Source organism: Haliotis asinina, chromosome 2, assembly GCF_037392515.1.
Source record: "Haliotis asinina isolate JCU_RB_2024 chromosome 2, JCU_Hal_asi_v2, whole genome shotgun sequence".
In the NCBI taxonomy this organism is placed as follows: domain Eukaryota; kingdom Metazoa; phylum Mollusca; class Gastropoda; order Lepetellida; family Haliotidae; genus Haliotis; species Haliotis asinina.
In genome coordinates, this window is record NC_090281.1 from 43,371,517 (window position 1) to 43,394,009 (window position 22,493).

At 36.9% G+C, this 22,493-nt stretch overlaps 1 protein-coding gene across 2 annotated transcripts in view; it reads right to left on the reverse strand.

Moving 5' to 3' along the window:
* The window catches only part of LOC137273749 (rhomboid-related protein 2-like), a 30,815-nt gene extending 9,545 nt beyond the window's left edge, over window positions 1-21,270 (reverse strand). Inside the window, exons 1-4 of one of the 2 annotated variants that reach the window (XM_067806573.1) lie at window positions 21,009-21,270; window positions 3,337-3,360; window positions 1,450-1,605; window positions 989-1,153 (exon numbers count right to left, since the gene is read on the reverse strand). In XM_067806573.1, the coding sequence (XP_067662674.1) occupies window positions 989-1,153; window positions 1,450-1,605; window positions 3,337-3,360; window positions 21,009-21,092 (429 nt within the window). In that variant the 5' untranslated portion in view covers window positions 21,093-21,270. Of the gene's footprint in view, window positions 1-988; window positions 1,154-1,449; window positions 1,606-3,336; window positions 3,361-8,710; window positions 8,948-21,008 lie in introns of those variants that run through there. The other variant, XM_067806574.1, reaches the window with a different exon arrangement.
* Window positions 21,271-22,493: the final 1,223 nt, after the last annotated feature.

Here is a 22,493-nt window from a genome sequence, read left to right on the forward strand (position 1 = left end):
AATCAGGGACAGACAGAAACAATCAGACACGACTGCTGGACGTTGTCACATGTAAGTGGTCAGTATTAGATACTACCAGTCACAACTAGTTTCTTTCTCAACAGAAGCTCATCCACCACGGGAGTCACTGTCAACACAGGTGCTACAGATGTGAACCACAGGTCTTCGCACACAGAAATGTACACTCAACAAAGTCAAAATGCAGAAACATACCTGATATCCTAAATGGCCAACAAAATCATATTTCGTAATCCAAATCTGAAAGTGTATATTGTTGGTCCTGTTCGGCTGATTGTGAATGATATTCCGCACCGTGAAACATTTGTTACTGTATGTGCCTTTCTTATATAACACGATCAAATAATCATCTAATACAACAGTATCACAGATCTGATTGAGAAAACGACACAGTGTTGTGAGATGCAAACACAAATACATTTGTCACAAATAAATGTTTTGTGTGCCAGACAGTGCCTTGATTGTTAGCCCCTACATTTGGTTGAAAAATTGAAATGAAATGAACAGATGAAAACCTGACATGTGATTGAAAAACAGACTTTCTTTGTTATTATTGTTGCAGTTTTGTTGAGTGTCTGTCCCTCAGGACAGACAGAAAGTTGTTGGCTCCCACAATACTGACCAATCGTGTAGTGTCGAAGGAGGTTTCCAAATACCAGTTTATGACCCCGAGCAAATGACTTTTTCTGCATATATTGATTATATTTATGAAATAGGAGCCTGTGGAATGAAATCCGACTGAAATGAAATTCCTGAAATTTTGACTAAGTTTCACAGTATACAGCATACAGCAAACTGAGGTGTACGTCTGTAGTACCCCTGAAGACAACAACCCCACTGGTGGATGAACGTGTGTTCAGAAAGAAACTGGTTGTGTCTGCTATTGTCTACTACCAACCACGTATATGTGACAACATCCAGCAGTTCTGCCAACAGTGACCCCTTCAGCACCAGTGATGGTGTGACTTACTTCAGCAGTGCTCATGATGATTATGAAGAGAGGAGGTGGACGGCAGTTGTAGTTGGCAAGAAAGTCATTCCTCATACTCTGTGGCACAATGTTGGCAATGGCTGCCCCAAGGACACTTCTGAAAGCCGATCTTTCAGACTTTGTAAGACCTTCATCACTCGTCATCTGAAAAGATTGAAAAATGACTGATAAACATCGGTGTTTCATGTTTAGACTCGCTACGCTATCCTACTAGGGTCTGTGTTGTGGAAACTGCACTGTAATCATTATGTAGTTGAAAATTTGGCTTTTGATGTCGGATATGGTCAAGTTTATGTAAAACAAATGATCTTCTCATCTCTATCAGTCTGTGTGAAACAAGTAGTCACATAAGGTAGAGAAGCTGTCCTGAGCTGGACTAAAATAAGAAGCTTTAATGTCTCGGAGGGGGTGAGCATTTTCTCAGACACTATACTACTTACAAGATTAACAAACTCAGTGTAAGTGATCATGTTGTCATCATTGTAGTCAGCTCGGTCCAGCAGCTGGTTGAGGCGCCGCTTGCTGATCTTGTCGGTGATACCCTCTTCCTCCATTTCACGCTGCAGATCCCCCAGCGCCACACCCTCCGGCCCATGCTGCAACAACAACATCAAGGTAACAACTGCTCCAAGGCTTGACACAAACAACAACTATTCTGAGGCTTTATAATAACAACAAATTTCTGAGGACCTACTGTAAGAACAACTGTTCCGAGGCTCTATGGTAACAACTGTTCAAAGGCTCTTGGGTAACAGCTTCTGTAAGGCTCTATGGTAACAACTGTTCAAAGGCTCTATTACACAACAACATCTGTAAGGCTCTGTGGTAACAACTGCTGTAAGGCTCTGTGGTAACAACTACTTGAGGGCTCTATGGTAACAACTGTTATAAGGCTCTATGGTAACAACTGTTGAAATTCTCTGTGGTAACAACTGTTCAAAGGCTCTGTTATACAACAGTCTAAGTAAGCTTATCCTCAGTACTTTTCGTTACACTCCACCACTGAGTATAACAAAACCTTATGGGAGGTCGCGTCAGGTAACCTTTGAAATTAACCAATCAGAACACAGCTTACCAAATCGCGAAAGTGTACATTCACACATTTCTTATGAACTTTTTATCTCGAAAAGGTTCGTACCCGAACGATTCCAAATGCTATTTAGAGTACGATCGCTTCCGGGTGATACACACGGCGTACATACTGCCATGACAACGGTGAGTAAACAGTCGCTGAAATAGTGTTTTTGACAATATTTAAGGATGTTATCTTGCGGAAATATTAGCTAATGGTAACCATGTCAACAGAAACCCCAAAGCGTACATACTGCAGGTCAAATAACTGTTATATGCTGATTTTTGTTTGTGGAGAGATCTGTGTTGGTGATCTGAATATTTTGAAAGTCCCTCCGATCCCTAAATAGTAGCCGTTGTCTGATCGGTTAAATCTATTTCACAGTCTTGCATTTGATTGGACTGTCATTGATTGCTCAAAGCTTACCTGACGTGACCTACTAGGTTTTGTTAGACTCAGTGATGAATACACTGAGATGAAGTTTACTTAGACTGTATTATACAACAACTTCTGTAAGGCTCTGTTCACATCAATTCATGTAACTAGTTTCAACATCTTTTTTATAAGGACAATGTACTTATAGGCATGTTCTATTCCAAAGGTAGAAAATTCCAGGATAAATATTGTAAAATCTGATGTGACCACCATTCTGCAAGTGTCCCAATCTCTGTCTATGGACCAAGTGTCTACAGCTGTTGCAGGAGATATAAATCATGTTCCCAGTGCCCATAACACCTCCACCACAGCTGACGAACACAACCTATAATTGCAACCCCATATGTTTGTACAAGGTTGTCAATGCTTCTCACAGAATGGCATGGAGAAATAAAAGACTACATACAATTTACTTGTGCTTAAAATACATTTCCTTTTCTGATTCAAATTGACATAAACATTTGACTCCAAAAAGTATCTAAGCATCAGTCTAAAATTTCAGAAATTTAAAGTTTATTGAATCTTGTAATATGTTACATTTAGGAGTGAAGTTTATTATCATTATGAATTAACAAAAATTGCCTAACCACCATCACCAGCCACAGACTATCTACAGTCTGTGACTAACTCTTCAAGCCCTCTTTGAAAATGACAAAACCAGTGCATATTGTGATTAACAGACTGACAAATACATTTGCAGTGATTGAAACACAGATAGGCTTATTTTGAACACTGCCACAAAAACAGCAATCATAATAACAGGTGATCAATATATCTGAACACAAAATTATTTTATTTTCTCTCAGTGAAAGATACTTACTCTATCAAATATTGGCTTGAAGTTCTGTTTGACAATATTCATCAATCAGAGACATCCACAGCAGGTAAATCCAATGAAAAGAATAAAATGTCCCCAATCGTCAGCACCCGGATCATGTGACATTAATATTATCCAATGAGAACGCAGATGGATATATTGTCACCAATCAGGAGCACAGCATCCACATCATGTAACATCAGCATTATCCAATGAGAACGCAGATGGATATATTGTCACCAATCAGGAGCACAGCATCCACATCATGTAACATCAGCATTATCCAATGAGAACGCAGATGGATATATTGTCACCAATCAGGAGCACAGCATCCACATCATGTAACATCAGCATTATCCAATGAGAACGCAGATGGATATATTGTCACCAGTCAGAATCAAGTGTAGAATATGAAAATGAAGAGAAAACATTTGTTAGCTTAAACGTTGCTCAAATACTGAAATAGATATTTTACTCCAACATGTTTTTTATAAATCTACATCAAAATCAATCATTTCCAAAACACATAAAAACACAAATGCAGACTTACGAAGAAAACATTTACCAAAGTAAATCTTATCTTCATGAAATTAGAGTTACCTGCTCCTGCCATGTATTGAAGTACATGTACCAGGTTGATGATGAACTGAACAATTTCTTGACAATGCAATAAAAAGAGGGCTTTTAATGTATTTTTTGCACACATTTCAAACCTGAGAACAGACTGCCTATATTTTGAGCTGTGCCCATTCAAAAACTTGTCATGGGTTTGGTTACTACAATTAACATGAGACGGAGGAAGTTGTGGTATAAAGTGTCAAGCTTCCTCAATTAAACACTACAACACTAGCTGTAACTATTGCACCTAGTTAGCCAGAGAATTGTTATATTCAAAGATGCTCTCTCACTTTATCATCTCCAGGACTATTTTTATGACACACATTGGGGCGAAATGCCACACATAACAGTGTGCTGCTTCACTGGGGAAGAGAGCAGCATACAATTTCCACATTCCAAACTGCATAATTATTGCATGTTAATAACTAATCATTATGTACTTGACCTGATTCCATCTGCAATGCATAAAAACTAGTACAGATGGTATAGTCAACTTCACCTCAAAATCACTACACTCCTTATTCAACATCAGACATCTGCTACAAAATAGCTAGTTTAACAAACAAGCACAATTCCAACGTATGTTGAGTAATATCACAGAGTGCTTGTATATGGGGTATGATAATGTTCACTAGGTGATGCAACCCACCACCTAGTCTATCTCATAGTCCCTGAATCATATTATTTACCCTACTACCTAACCCTAATGCAATGCTAGAGCTCTAAATGGAGCAAGTTGAGATTTCCCAATGTTCAGAATCTCCTATCTCACTAGGGTTCCTTGTCAATTTAAATGGGTTTATTTGTTACAGTAGAAATTACACAATGTTGTTCAGTGAGTAAGCGTTAGTCTATCCATCACCTAATACATATTACATTATGTGACCTCCCTAGAAGGTTGTTGTGACTTTTGCTGACCCTTTCTAAATATGTACGATGTGTATAAAACTGATCAATTTTTATTAATTTTTCAACAACAAAACGGCTGTGCAGGTTTTAATGGATGCTTGAACTAGACAATGACCACCATTTACTGCATGGCTAAACTGAATAGTGTATATTTTATTTTGTTTATTTGCTGTTTAATGCAACACTTTATATCAGTACTAGTTGGCTCTTACACCAAACATGGGTTGCTCAGGAACATTTCAAACCCGATTCTTCAGAAGTTAAAATATCCCCAAACAGCTTAGCATAAAATGTGACCTGTAATGAAACTATAGTTAAAAACTGCATGATCACTCATGTTTACCACTTTTGTCAGTTGTACGTAATTAATAAAATATAATAGGATAGTGGAATGTTTTGTTTTTTTTATTTTTACGTTTGGATGTTGCCCCAACTCACAAGTAGGTGATGGATGTAAGGGTAACACCAGCAACAACATACTACACACAAGTGTCACAGTGAGTGAGCTTAGTTTTACGCCACACTCAGCAATATTCCAGGTGTTTGTGATAAGGGTAACCGACCTCAGACTAATTGTAGCAGCTTCTTGTCTCAAATAATACCTAACACTTGTACTGTTTCAATCACAAACTGATATTGATATGCAAAGCTTGTAGGACAAATTCATATTGCTGTGTAATAATTGTAGGTATGCAATACTATAGAACAAATTGATATTGCTATGTATTATTTGAAAAACAAATTGATACTGCTGTGGAATACTTGTAGAACAAATTGATATAGCCGCAAAGTACTTGAATAACAAATTGATATTGGTATGTAATACTTGTAGAACATTGATATTGCTATGTAATGCTTGTATAGCAAATTGATATTGCTATGTATTATTTGAAAAAACAAATTGATACTGCTGTGGAATACTTGTAGAACACAAAACTTATTTCAAACCATTACCTACAAAATTTGCTGTAACAGTCTTAATTTGTCTAATGTAGGCCTAACCCTATGGTGCTATTTTCATACCACTGATAAATGCTTGATAACAGCCATCCCACTCAAAAACAGTGTATTCAAATGGACAAAAGTTTCATTCATACAGTTCATGGCACAAGTTTCTAAATACAATATATTTCCTACACAGGCTTTACTGTCAACAGTGTATTCTGAACCTGAGAAATTCAATACACAGTTTAAATATACTCATGAAAACAAATAAGGGAAAACAAGTACAAGTGTTCCTTTATTTATTTCCAGATTTTCACCAACAGTGCAAGATAAAGCACGGCAAGACACCCTGGAAACTGTATAGGAACATTTGTGCTTTCATGTGCTCCTTGATTCCTTTCAATGAGAATAGTAATTATTCTAAAAATGTATATTTCATGCACAACAAATTCAGTATGAACACTTTTTAATATCACTATGTAAGAATCAATGTTAGGTATCTTTAAAATGATATATCATGAGTGAGTGAGTGAGTGAGTGAGTTGGGTTTAAAATCACTTTGAGCAGTATTCTAATTATCTCACAGCTTCTTGGTTTAATGTGATGGGAAAATCTGAGGTCATGAAGCCTGCCATATGGTGCTCACAAACCTAAAAACATCATCAGGGAGAACCAGGATTTGAACCCAGGATTACATGACTCTGCAGGTTCAAAAAACAGGCAACTAACAGACTTCCATTGGCTGTATAATTTCAGGAGTGCGATGCAGGTATTAGAAATGCCATGAAATAGGAGGTTTTCCCCATACTATATGGTGAACATACATCCAAAAGACTCATCAGATTTCATTGGCTGAATTATTTCAGGACTACGGTACAAGTATAAGAAATGCCAAGAAATAGGAGGTTATCCTGTAGGTTATGTTCAAACACTTGATAACTCACAGGGCATACACACTTAGAGCGGGAAAACCTGTTTTCTGTTGACGCCGATTAGCCTTGGGCCACAATGCTACAATGTTATCCCAGTGGGTGACTGTGGGGTACATCATAAGCTGTGAGGCATGAACAAACTTCATCTCACTGTGTGAAGAGTGACACCTTGCTCCTGGTGCTGCAGCTTAGGATAAACTAAGGTGTCAGAAAAAGACGACATGTTGACAGTCATTTAGCATGTTTCATGCTTTAAAAATAAGCTTCCTTGAGAGGTGAATAAATATTTATAACTAAATTGTGCAAACAGGGTTTGATGACTCTAGTTTTTAAATTTGAAGTTTCTGTTTTTACACTTAAGTGTAAAGTTGTTGAACAATGAATTTGAATTTAAGCTAGAAAAATACATTTCTACCTACATCACAAAGGGATGTATTCATAATTGGAAAAGAACACACATTTGCATAATGCCAAACTAATGGCCTTAAAAATGTCTGTACATAATTTAAACACTGAAATCTTATTACCTGGTTGTTTATAGTGACACTAACTTCACACTATGATCCCTGTCCACATATGCAAATGAATTTCTGAAAATGCAAGTAGTCCAATATGACGTTGTACAATGTAAACATTCATAAGCTGCACTGAACTTTAATAGTTTCATATGAACTAGCAGAATTGCTCCAACTTGGGCAAAGGCCTGAATGAAAATCTGCAACACTGAATTCACTTTGAAATTGATAAAACAAAACACTCAGCATCTGGGTCACCCTATCTGAAACACAGTCAAGTCAGATCATAAAACTTTCTGCTATGTCAGAAACAACAGACAATGCAGATGTGAGTCATGAATGAGATATGCTGTGTAGACAGATAGTATAGGAATACTGATGTTTTTTACACTTGCTAAACCTTACCTCACACAGAAGGAATTACTATAAGGGGAAACTATATTGTCAAACAAATGCACAACACATGCATGTACTTGTATATGTATCTTAGGTTTCCATATGATAGCCCCAGTGTACTTCCAGAATTGTCACAGTTCATTTCATTACTTATATACATTATAAATCCTTGAGGTTGGAGACGCTAGGGTGCACGCTGTTAAGGCAAAAGAGTTTTTAGGCATTACATTTACAGGTGGCACAGTATACTATTTGTGGACACTTTACAAAACATATGTTTTCACAAACTTTAAACAAAAATAGCACAACTACCAACAACAGAACCAGGCAGATTATCAGAATTCAGTCAGTGCTTGTTAGCTGTGACAACAGAATGCAATGCTCTTTCCTCTAAACTGTGTCTTCACGTGTGGTATTTTAATTAGGAACATCTTCATAATTTCTGTAACTGATCATTTGCTGATCGTGTAAGTACATGCTTCCACACTTGGCATGATCTGAATTTGTATGAATTGTCTAACGGCTCTTCTCATGACCTGACTCTGTTACTTGACTATATATTGATTATCAAGCAAGTACTTTCCCCACACTTTATCAGATGCATTAACCATGCATAAGCTATCCCAGCCATAACACACTGGACAACTCAGGACAGGTGAGACAGAAGGTCAAGGTCACTGGTTTTAATAACTGTTGATAAAACTGTGCTGTTTTTCACTGCCTTTGTGCAAGGCTATACACGAAAGCCTGAATCAGGGCTTTATATCTTGACTACAGCAGAATGAGCATGGCAAGGTAGGCCTTTGCCACATGGCGTACACCAGAGTTCAGTTTCTTCACCACCATTATTATCATCAATTCACAACAGCCAGGTGAATATATTGATTTCAAAACAAGACATGCCAATGCATGCAAAATTGTTAAGCAATAATGAACAGTGGCTGGTACAGAAATACATAGAGCACATGGCATTTTGGTACAGCTGAACGTGGTGGTAAGGTACATGAATACAAAACACTAGCAAAAATGTAACAGTCATGAATTTGAAGTGGTCAGTACTACCTCAGTCATGAGTCTCTGCATTTCAATATTTTCACTGGCTCCTCGAGTCCGACTTCTCCGTCCCTTCGACATGATGTTTCTAGATGTCTTCCAAAAACTACAGCAGCCCGAGGCTTCTAATATGACAAGGTGTATAACAGTGAGTGACTACCTGAGTGGTTTATGACACAGCATGTAGGCCTGCTCCAGAGAAGCGTATCTAATACCGTCCTCAACACAATAAACTTGGCTCAGAGCACATCCTGTTTCAGTGACCACTTATTGTCACAAAAACACAGTTAATTCATTAGACGATAAGGTGTTTTTCTATACTGTTTGAATTTAAAGGTTTATTTTGAAATGTTAAATGATAAAATCCTGTTTGTGAGACATGAACAAATCCAGAAATTCTTTCAGCAACATTCAGCTTGTGTGGTTTTTCATTACAAAAGTATTACAAAAATGCTATGAAATTTCACCAGCAGAAACTTATCTTTTTTATTGTAAAATATGTTCATTAAAATTATCATAAAAACTAGTAATTTTGTGCTTACATCCCCAGCTGGTACTTTCATTTTGCAAGGTAAGGTACAAAACATAAACTGAATGATGATCTTGATCTCTGACAAAACAATTAAGTAATTGCATACACATAGACATACAATACATGTAGTTTGTAAAATATGTACAAAATTGTATCAATGTACAATGATGCATTACCTTCAGCTCATTAAATAACAACCAGAAAATGAAATGATGGAACATGCAACTTTTCACATTTCTTAAAATCTTAACAGGAGGATTATGAAGTATGATGAAGTGTGTAAACCCAATATCTTTGTGTGTTTCATGCAGTTTGTGGCTGATAAAGAAGTAATTGTGATATCAGTTTACTGTAGGTATGTGCTCATGAAATGGGAGGGGCAGGTATAGCACTTCACTCAATGAGACTGACTTGACATCCATCAGTATGTGGGGAATGTTACCGTGGTTACTGTTCTGTAGATATCAGTGACCCGACCTGACCCTCACTGCTGTTCACTGACCAGTAGAACACAACTAGGGCAAGTGTAAACTGTACAGTCAATGGATGTCTTAGTGACATGTTGGAGACAAAGAAGTCAAACATGACTATTTGAATTTGGGTATATGGTTAGCATACAGTTCTCAAAAGCATGCAGAAAATACAACTTTGATTTGTACACGCATACTAATATCAGCAGGTATCAGGTCATCACATAATGGTAGGTGACTTGGCGTCCAAGAGTACTTTAGCATACGTATGTGTGTGCATGTGTGCGTGCGAGCTTTTATGCCATTTTTAACAATACTCCAGCAATATCACGGCAGTAGACGTGAATGGGCTTCACACATTGCACCAAAGTTGGGAATCGAACCCTGATCTTAAGTGTGATGAGTGAATATGCTTCAACCACAAGACTGCCTTATTTCTCTGGACAAAAGCTTATATATCCAAGGTCATGTGATACAGATAAAGTCTCGAATATATACAACAGTAATAATATAACATCACAATGTTTGATAGCTCCTCTAGTGTACAATGGGGATAAACCACTGGGATCAGTCTTGTGGTGACATCTGTGAAGATCTGGGTTAGAGTTTGTCTTCAGGAACCCATGCTTGCTGTAAGAAGCAACAACTTGATCGGGTGGTTAGACTTGCTGACTAGACTGATACATGCCAGTGTATCCCAGATGCACAGATTGATGCTCACTATGTTGATCACCAGACTCTATTATTTACAGACTGCTGCCATATAGTTGGAACATTGCTGAGTTGGGACTTAAACTATGATCCTTTTCCAAGACAAACATACAAACAAGCTGTGATAATGAAATAATTCTAGTCAATAAGTTACAGAATAATTAGCCCTTGGAATTAAATGTTCATTCATACAACAGTCATCCAAAATCAGTTGCTATGACAGCACAGTGGGTGACACGACATACCTTGTCAGTAGAGTTAACTCATGAGTCATTTATTTACCACACACCAAACTTCACGTTTTTAGGTCATCTGATATGAACATGTCCTGCCAGCAGTAACTCCAGCTCACTTCAGTCTGTCATGTTTCGTGTTTATAGAATGATGGCTGGGTCTTTAAGGAGCATACAATTTAATTATGTGGCCAAATTTTTCTATAGATACAATGAAGACTAAATATTTATACAAAATTCTTTTATTGAATTATGTTTTCAATTTTCCTAATGCAAATGTATAATAGTTCAGTTCAATACAAGAATGTAGTTATCATATGGATAAACAGCAAACTGTCTGTTATATACCCAGTGTATGATCATATTTATTGCATAATCAATAGCCTACATATTTTCCTCATATGCTATGGAACATTTTATATACATGATCATTTATTAAAAAGAGAAAAAAAATATCTGCATAATTATTTTGGAAAAAAAATAGAATAAACTTAAATACACACCCATTTACTACAAAGAAATGCAAAAGAAATTTATTAAAAAAACTTATATCAATTTTCTGATGTGAAATGTACCAGCCCCCCATTTTTCACCAGTCAGTCATGATTAAAGAGAAACCTCAAATCCTGCACAATGATATTCTCCTGATAGGCCAAATGAAGCTCCTCTCATGCAGACTGGCTGATGATTGGCATTGCTGAGCATCATCTTTGCTGTTTGGAAAAACTTGCCCTAAATGATCAAATGAATCTCTTTATAGATGATACTGCTGGTTTAATTGATTTATGCCTGGCTCTCACACAGTACAGAGTGAAAAATTTCATACAATCAATAGAAAAGTCTGTTTTTGTCAACACTGACTATGCTGTATTACATTTGTGATGAATACATATTGATACAAGAAGATAGAGTCCAGAATTTAACTAGCCTAGGTTCTAAATAAGTTGTTTCAAAGGCATTTAGAAGTTGGAAGAATCAAACTAAAAGTGCTTTATGGTTCAACTTCTTTATTATAGGTTCTAAATGTTTTTATCGAACCCACTTAGTGTGCTCCTTCAAATGTTCATGACAGAAAGGACCCGTGAAGATCTGGGATAGACTAGGTCTTCACTAACCCTTGCTTGCCCCTACAGGCACTATGCTTATTGTAAGAGGCAACTGACAGGATCGGGTGGCCACACTAGTGGACTTGGTTGACATATGTCATTGGTTCCCAGTTGCACAGATTGATGCTCATAGTGTTGATCAATACCACATAGCTGGAATATTGCTGAGTGGGGCGTAAAACTAAACTCGCTTACTCAATTACTCATCATAGAGATGCAACCTAAATACACTCATGATCACACTATGTATGAGGAAACATTTCCCAGTGCTACCCAAACACTCTGTACAAACTGACCTTTTTCTAAATTTGTAAGGTAGAGGTCACAAAAATACCATTTCCTCATGAAATATCAAACAAAATCCCGTAACGCAAACACCCAAACAACTATCACATGTTGAGAAACCACTAACTATACCTTCCCGTGTATGTACCTTAAGTCCATACAAGGAATATATCTTTGCTTTTCATTTCAGTATGCATCAGTTTTCACTACGCCTTGTATTTCCCTATGAATTTTCATTTGTACAAAGAGTAGGTAACTGTAAAACAAATGGAACGGCATGATTTCCTCTGAAGCAATGGTAAGGGGCAGAAAAAATTCTAAATATTAGGGTGAAATAACCATTGCATGAATCAAAGAAAACTATTGTTTTCAGAGGTTGGTCTAATTTCTGTGAACAAAATAATAACCTAAGTAAATATATTTTTGAAGACTAATTTTCAGTTCAGTTCACATATTTTCTGTAAAGCAACATCTTAAAAAATACTATTCATGGATTAAATTTAGGATAACTCCAAGTACTGTCAGTAAGCACATATTACTAGTTGACTTATTTTGTTCAAGAAATAGTCATATTATTTAAAAAATATCTCCAAAGCACAAAACCCTGATTAAGATTAATTTCAGATTTGATTTGTATTTTATTTTTTTTCTCCAGGGTGTAGATGACATAGCCCTGTGGGGTGTTGTTACACCATGGACAGGTGGTTCAGCCAATGGGAAATGTCTGCATGGGTCTACCAATCTAACCCCTGGCTATTTGCCTATACTTTCCCATGCAACATACCCTTGAGCAGATATTTCACAAAATAATGACCCCAAAAGTGTCCATACTCTCACAACCTTCATGTCCTTAATTTGACAAACTTTTGGGTTCTTATTTAATCAAGGATTGTTCAATGAACTGTTTTTAATTTATAACTTCATATCAGGTGTTTTTCAAGGCACTATATGTAAGTGCAAACACTCACACATTCCATGGCTAACAATGTCAAACTTCTAACATTCAGATCATGGGAAGGATTTTATCACAGAGGAAACAAGTCAAGATTTCCTCATGCTGGCAGTTTTTAGACCAAGAGCTCAATTTTGGTATATAAAGTGCATGCATGAGTGCACCCTATTATCTAAAGGTGCAACTTGATATTTTGTCTGCATCCACCTGAAGTGAATGCGTGACAAAGTCAATTTTGTGTCTCATTAACCGTTACTTGTCACAGGAGAGCATTTGTTTGAAAGAACTGAGTATGTCCATTGTGTTTGCCATACTCTACAACTAATCCTGATGTTGTCATGATTTCATCACAATTACCGAAGATGAACATAACATAGTTAGACCAGCATACATGTGTTTCAACATCCATATAGGTATGGGACAACATAGTCTTGCACATATCACTTAGACATAATTCATAACAAAAATAAATAACAGACTGGTATATTGTTGATCAACTTTGAAGGATAGAATTATTATACATCCATGGGTTCAGCAGTCAGCTCAGCACTTGAGCGTCAGATGCTACTAGCGGTTCACATAAACATGCACACAGTGCAGGTTACATGAATGTCCTTAAATTGTGCCCTTATATTGGCAAATGTGGACATTGAGATTTGGCACGTTGTTCGACTTAGTTTGTCCAGGATGCACTATCATGTACTTTCATGCAAGTACAGAATGCGTAGATGGAGTCTCACATACAAAATAGTACAAATGTTATTTTGGTCGGGATGCAATTGTGAAGTAATGTAATATGATTCAACATAAAAACATGTGACATACATATTCACACACAGCTGAGATTACGCATCCTGTTCCCCTGAGGACTACAGTGAGGACTTCCTATAGTCAACATTATGATTCCTAAGGAAGGATGAAGTCACACCTAACTGACTGAATGACCCGGTGTTGCCAGACCTGACAATAGCTTTCATTACCCAGCTACTTCATATTGCCAGTTCAACAAGCCAATGAAATGTACAGTTGAACATACAGTCTTGATATTCATGGGCCGAAGAAAAAATATCGAGTTTTCTGAACTTCGAGATATCGGAACAGGTCATACCATCATATATCACTATGAAAGAATACAAAACAACAAGAAAATTACATGTCTGTTTAGAATTTTGAGACAATTCAACAATCACATGCTGCGCCAAACTTTCATAGGATTCTCAGTGCTTTTTATTTAAAACTACAACTCATTTACTATAGTGTTTAGTAGTAACATGAGCATTTCCTAATTAATTACTTCTTAATTAATCCTAATTAAATAACATACAAGTGACACCTTCAGTTAGCCTCATTTGTTTTTCATTCCACATGAATGACTATCCTTCATGTTTTAAACTTATATTTTACACTTTCCATGAACACAGTGCCTATTGTGTCTCATAGGCCATCTGGCCTGGCGTTTGTATTCTACTATGTTATTTTACCACTGCCATTTTTGACATACATTCACGTGACACATAAAGAACTATTCTGTCTGTCTGTCTGCTGTCTGTCCTGAAGAGTTTACACTACCACATCCCTTTGACTCAGGCCACAACATGTGCAAATGTGTGGAAACAACCTCACTTAAGAGGGACACTTACCCATGAAATGTTTTATGCAAATGTTGAGTTAAAAGGGTACTTTTGCTTGTTTTGACCATGACATATCGAGATATCCAAAATATCGAGACATTCGTATCAAGTTCAAAGAGCTTGAATAATGATGAATTATAAAGGATTTTGAAGGGACCTAGATGCAATATTGCGACAACCGAGATATCGAGTTATCAGTTTGACACAATGGTGCTCGACTGTACCAAGAATTCTACTGTCAATATTTGCTACGAAAAAAGACAAGTGTTGAGAAACAAAACTACCCATTCCCACACCCACCCCTACTTGCATGATTTACCTTTTTACACCATAATCTTGAATGAGACTAACGTCCCGTCACTCGCTTCAGAAGACTCATCCATTTCAGGATCTAGTGAGTAAGAGAGTTTAGTTTTATGTAGCTTAAGGCAATATTCCACCAGCATTATTACAGCCAGGGACACCCGAATCGGCTTCATACGTAGTGCCCATGTGGGGAATCAAACCTGAGTCTTCGTTGTGTTGAGTGAACACTTTAACTTCAAGGCAACTCCAACTCGTCCATTTCAGGAAGGAGAGTTTCAGTGATTGATTGCCATGTACTTGCGACTCCTCGTAAATCAGGAATGATTTATAATGTTACCTCTGTCAGGTACCCCACTATCAGGACAATATTATATCAGGTTATCAATATTAACAAGTAGTCTCAGCACAGTAGCTAGTGTAAGACATTAGGATAGTGACCATCCTCCATGATATTAATTCATCTTAAAGTGATTATGGCATAATGAACAATTCTGTTACATCACTAGGCTTTCCAAGCTACACGCAAATACTTGGTTCACAGGATTTTGGGGATTGACTTATAGGATATTTGGTGTGCAAACAAAGTCAAATTTGGAACACTGATTCAACGTTTAACAATGTCCTTTACATATCATATTTCAATAAGTTCATTTTAGCATATGTGTATTTAATAGTATTCCAAATTCTGGGGTTAGCAATAAGATTGAGATAACGGTAATTAGTCAGGGGAAGTGAGACTCAGGAGTGGGTGGGTGGGTGTCACCTTCAATAACATAACAATGCTCCCTATAAATGAGAAAAGTCATCCATATTGCCACATTTTGCCTACATTTTTCCAATGATAACTTCATATTTTCCTAACTTCTCAAATTCAAAACACTGTCACTTTCAAACTTAAAAAAATGTCCTTTTTCAAATATTTCATGGATTTGTGAAAAAAAACCAAATCCTAAACACTAAATAAGACCCCAAACCTGATAAGAATGACAACAATGTATAAGACAAGGTTAATTTTTCAATACAACAGTATGACACAATATGCAACATATTGTTACAGCAACATGACAACCTATGATAGAAAAGTGTTATACACTAGTTGGGATAATGCCCCTACTCAGAAACACCTAACTGATATTTGTCAAACATGGGTCACAGATACTTTGATATTTCCCATATGGACAGACATTATACAATCTAAAGTAAAACATCCATAAGCACATTGCTGGCACTGAAATGTTTAAGAAGTTGATTTCACCATAGATATGGTACACTTCCTTGAAACAGGATGTGAGTATATCAGTTAATCTAATTAACACAGCTCTCATTAGTATCAGATATCAATTATCAATACCTCTAAACCAACATCTGAGGACCTATTATGGGGCATGTCAGGATGACCTTTTGCTAACTTTGACCAACAAATGAACTGGAGTCATTGATTTGTTCCTGCCTTCCCTCAGCAGCCTACCAAACAATAGAGAGCAGCACATGGTGCATGTTATTAAAAGGTAAATTTGGGGTATATGATATATCAAGAGCATTGTTCTGTCTTCAATATGCATCAATAATGTTTGTAAACAACTAACAAGGGTGATAAATAGTAAAATTAGAATAACAGGTTAACAAACACAATTCTGATCCGTATCACACATTTCACAATTTGTAATCACCATGCAATTGTGTGATCACACAGCAATCGTTTATCTGACGTTACCTCCTGTGGAGATGTCCTCACATGTTCAGGCAGAGGTATTCTATTTGGTTAAAACATCTGAGTGTAATGAGCCAGGGTTATGAGCAGACAAGCGAATTGCTGATAACATGACACATGAACCTGCTAGAGTACACCACTTCATGCTTCAGTGACAAGAGTATGGAAGAATTTTCAACAAAGACATTTCAATTTCAAGTATACCAACATTAGAAGTATTTTGGGAAATAATCTTTTTTCTGGGTCTCAGCTGATCTAAAAAATTTCCCTTCAACCTAGCCCTTACTGCCGTGTTCATGCCCAAATACAGTCCAGATATTCTACATCTCACTATGACTCCTGTTCAATTCAAATAAAGTTGTTTATTTCCTTTAAAATTATAAATTTTGGAAACTAGAAGCAGGTCTATCATGGGTCTCTAACTGAAAATGTACGGTAACCGTCATCAATATTCATGTTCTTACTACATGGAAAGACAAACCAAACAACAGCTTTGTATACGTAAAATCAATTAGTAATTACTGGACAATTACTCCCATCACCAGTGGCTATTGTATCTAATCCGCAACTGATACAACAGAGAGATCTAAATAGATCTGTGCCAGACCAGCTGTGGCAGTCAGTGCAAGGCTCTCATGTTGATGCAGGCAGCAGGAGATGACACCACTAGGAGAGTGCTGTAACCTTGATGCACTGTTAATAGCTCTCTTCAATGAGGCTTGCTGTTACAGCATGTTGCTGTCAAAGATGTACACTTTGCAGTAGTCTGTTTCACAGTTCCTGAACCAGATTATTTTCCTCCTGTCTAGCAATCCTTGCAATGCTAACGCCCTACATGAGGCAAGTCTAGATTTCCCCTGAACCTTCCGACTCACTGGGGTTCCTTTTCAGTATAAAGTGTGTATTTATTATTGTCAAAATTATACATATTTAGGGACTAAGCATGTCCAATTTTGCAGCTGCTCCATTCATTATCAGTTTTCAACTTCTGGGTATCTCTCAACCAAAAAAACATTATTGATTGACAGAATTTGGAACAGCAAGAGGTTCACGATGTGATGCATCTGGGTATCTCTTTAAGTTTGTGCCTTATTGATGGTATCTTGTTGTCTCACATAGTATAACCTGTCTTCCTGCTGATACAGGTAGAGAACAGTTCAATTCAGACACAATACACACTGCCACATATGTTGGGATTACATATTTTCAGGAAAGTAAAGACTTTAGTACTTTTGGGTTTAGTCTCATCGCAAGTTCACTAAGTCAGCAATGTGGCCAGCCACCTAGACTAATGCTTAGTCTATGAATATATACAATTTTGATTGTAACAAATAAACACATTTAAACTGAAATTGGGATCCAGGGACCCGAGAGATCCTGAGTCTGAATGAAATTTACACTTGCCTCATTTACAGCTTTAAAACTGCAGAGAGAGCAAGGCAGTAGGGAAAATTATGTGGTTCAGGGGCTGTGAGACAGACTACCAGTCACCATGGCTTCCACAAAACTGTGCCTATTCTAGGCCACACACTGTGTGTACCCCTGTAGTAAGGCAGGAGCTGTCTAGTCCAAACATGTCATTATTTTCAGAAATTAGAAAGTTTAATGCCAACATAGGACTTTCAGCTATGAGATTTCATCTTTTTTTTAAACCTGTGTTGTTGCTGGTGTTCAATACAGTATGTAACATGTTGTTTCATCCCAAGTAATACTGATAAAATGATGATGTATCATAATAATCATAATTTAAAAAATCAAAATCAAAATTATGAAACCACAATTACAAAATGAAAGAGACATATATTAATTTTAGATATATGCCAAGAGCATTTTGACATTAACTTTCACACATTCCCATGACCTATAATTTCTGTGTGTGTATCACTACATCTTATTCATTAGTCACACTGTTTACTCAGCCCATGCCGATGCACACACCAGAACAGATAGTCCAAGCTTGTTTAATGAAATATTACAAAACCAGCTCCCCCTTGTCTGTCTGTCACTGTGACAATTTCTTGCATGACCCATAAAACACACTGTCTACGCTGACTAAGAAATGTTACCAAGAATTATTCACTCACAGATAAAGTGTATCTGCCCAGTTTAATCCAGCTGACCTGGAAGCATCCACTTTCAAGGTCATTGCAAGCGTGAGATTACCCTTTATGAACTGTCTTTATATTTCCTAACAACTTTTGCAATAAAGAAAGGACAAATATGATTATAGAAGTTGGTGAGTCAAAATGAAACATAAGCAAGAAGTTGTCAGACCTAAAGTTGTTACATTTAGGAAAATATTATTCTGTCAATTTTTACATATAGGGAATATTTTTGGAGTATATTCTTACTCCTTTTTCAGGTTCATCAAACTGGTGAAGGTAAGAATGAAGCTGACAGCCATAAATGTGCTCTGCATCACGTTTATAACATAATAAGGCCATTTAAATAGATTTGCCGTGTTGATGATCAACAGCAAGTACAAAACAAAAGAAAGATGAGTCTTTGAAGAGCATTTAGAAGTGAAATACATAAGAATGAAGATTTATGGATATCAACTTCTTTATTATGATAAAGAAGTTCTTTATTATGATAAAGAAATTGATATCCATAAATCTTCATTCTTAAAAGAAAGATGGTCTGATGAGTTTCAGTGATATCAAGTCAGTGAAGTAATTAAACCAGGCTATTTCAATCTATGTTTACATTCTTGTCATGGCTCAATCAAAAATCAATATCATGTTTATATACTGTCAATATTTCCATGAAATTAGAGATATGACAGTTCAGTGTGTACAGGGAGTGGTCTGAACATGATGTATACGACAGGTGTATGTCCACATGACTATTGTATACACATACACACGAAAACAATGTGTACACATTCATATATTACATTCAACACATTGTATAGTCATGTTTTACAAAGAGGAAAGCAGCACGGTTTGAATATTGTTGTACATGCAAATAAAGAAAATCATATGAAACAAGATGTTGAATCTATGCAGTTGATATGAATGTATTAGCTGTTTAGCACTATTGTCGACAGGTATATATATATGCCCCAGTATGACACCCTGCTCCTGTCAGTGGTCAAGCCTGCTGTGCAAACTGTTGGTCGACGTAGTGAACACTAATCTACTATCATGCACATAGGGCACTGTGAGAGTATATAAAGACAAAGGCAAATTTCTGTTCCCAGTAATCAGTCTTGTAATAATGAATACAACTACCTACTGTCTGTTATAGTTTCTAAAGCACATGCTTCCTGTTAACTTCAGCAGCCAACGAAATCAAGCAAAGCTCAATTTAAGCCACCTGTTATCATACGAAAGCCGCTATGAACTAAACAATATGCCAACTTCAAAACAAGTATTATGCATTATACAAGAAAAAGCGAAAAAGAAATGTCCAATCTGATAGAGACCATTAAATGGCTCCCTGTTATGTAACTATGGGATTTATATACACTCACATAATCTTTAATTGTTTTATTTAATACAAGTCACAGAATCACATGTGTTTCACTGTATACACGAAAGGATTAGATTAATAGGAGTGGCCCATGTCTTATGGTTGGTGGTCATATCTGAATTGTTTTGAAACCTTAATGTCAGATATCGTGGGCGTCAAGGTAACAGGGAACTTAGGGACAGGTCAGCTGAAAGGCTAGTGTTGACCAAGTAACAATGTCTTCAAGTCAATGGGATCTCTGACAGAACAGGGCTTTGCTGTTCTGAATGGACACTTAACTCACAGCTCTCATTCACTCTCTATAGAAACTTTACAAACTGTGGTTGTAGGCAAATACCAACTTTATACCTCACAACAGGATTAACTATTGTGATTAGTGTAATCTTAATCCACAAATCAGTGTCATTAGTACGTTGCTAGGACATTAATCTGTTTAGCTCTCTCTTTGAATAATGACTTGAGTTCTTGTAACTAATTAACGGTTTTAATTTTGTATAATATTTACTCATTAACTATGCAAAACAAATATGAAAAAAACTAGTTTGACAACTTTATCAGCGTTTCTCGATATATCCCAGAAAAGTATTTAGTTTTAACAACTGAGAAACTGATGTCAACGCTAGCAAAGCGTGTCGTGGTCTATTTAACAAACTAACTGTACGTGCATATAAATAAACAATAATTGGAAGGTTTCATGAATCAAAAACGGCAATGACAACGAAAGAAGGTTTTACTTGTATGTGAAAGTAAGTCTTGTCGACAAAATCTAATCTGTCAAGAAGTAAATAAACAGCAAGAAGTAACCTCTGTATTATCTGGCAGAGGTCAAGCGATGAAGCGTGAATATTGAACAACATATAAAATGCTCTTTCTATCTTTCAAAGTGATGAACTTACCCGATCTAAATCACTCCGAAGTCGACGCATCTCCAAATCATCCACGCGATTTCCGCGGGATCTACCGCCCCGTGCCGCTGCCATTTCGTGGGATAGACAAGTTTCTGAGACTGAGGCACCGTTCGCTCCTCTTGCTCCTGTCAAAACTGTGAGGGTGGGTGACGCTCGCTTGCACTACCGTTGCCAGAGCAATATATTAGCCCGCTCTCTAAATAGCTCTCGCCAGTTGCGCTTGGCTGACAGACGTCTCACGGGGTGGATTAGAGTAGCAGGAGTTATTCCCCCTTTCACATAATCGCCTTATCGCAGGGGTATGCCAGCTTAAAAATAAATCTGACATTAGATGGTATGATAAATTTGGTTTATATTTGGAATTAGTGATAAGTAGATATACTTTGTCATGAAAATAACACCGTTTTTTAAAAAAGATTTATGACTTATGAGAGGTCCATTTTTAGATGTAGAGACATATCTCGTAAATATTAAATGTCAGAAGTTAAAACGTAGACCGTTCCTTGTCACGTAACGAATCTGACCCCAGAAGTCCCATCCGATCTGAAATTTGTTTAGCTAAATATGTTTCTGGAGATTGGATTTCAAAGTAGTAGTGACAGCATTGATTTGCTTTGTTTATTTGTTATTTGGCATTGACAATTTACAACGTGAAAAACGGAAAACGTTTCAAATTTATTATCTTATAAAAAGTACGAAATGTAGTTCCTTCTTAGCTCAGTTCTTAAGGTCGTATAACTAGAGAGTGAAGACAAACGTAGACAGTACACGTATAAACGCTGACGCTTGTAGAGCGTCACATACGCAGGCCAGCTTCATGTTATCTAATGCTGCACTATTCACCATTATACTATTCACACTAGCCTGTGAATTCGTCGAGCCAATGATAGACTGAGTCTAGTTGCACGAAAAACAACATCCCCTGGGTGCAGTACGACGGAATGAGGTCGGTGGTCACGCACTATACCTGTCCAATCCAAAGTATGAATATTTAGCTGTTGAAAGCAGCGTTAACACATTTATGGAACAACCGGTGATGATGTCTCTCATGATCCACCGCGAACCTCTCTACATAGTATCTACACAGTCGATAGCCAAACACGATACTGGTGTATTATCTTACACTATACTCATGGTAACTTTAGTATACTTGCGTGTACTGATTTCGTTTTAAATGAAAAATCAAAGTAAGAACAATAATTAGGATTTAGGGAGTAATTTTTCAGATCTTCTCTTGTGGGTTAACTTAAAACTAAGACATTTTGAAGTAGAAACATTTTTATTGGAAAGAGGAAAAAATACGCTCGCGAAATGAAGTGAAGATCCGAGTATCGAGACAAATACCAGTGGCCACTGAACGTGTCTTGTCCACGGCTGAGCGGTACACGTTCCCTCGGCACTGATATTTTACAACGCTTCGATTAATCACATTGTCATGACGAGGCCAGTCTTGACTGGTAGTCTTTCCCGAGT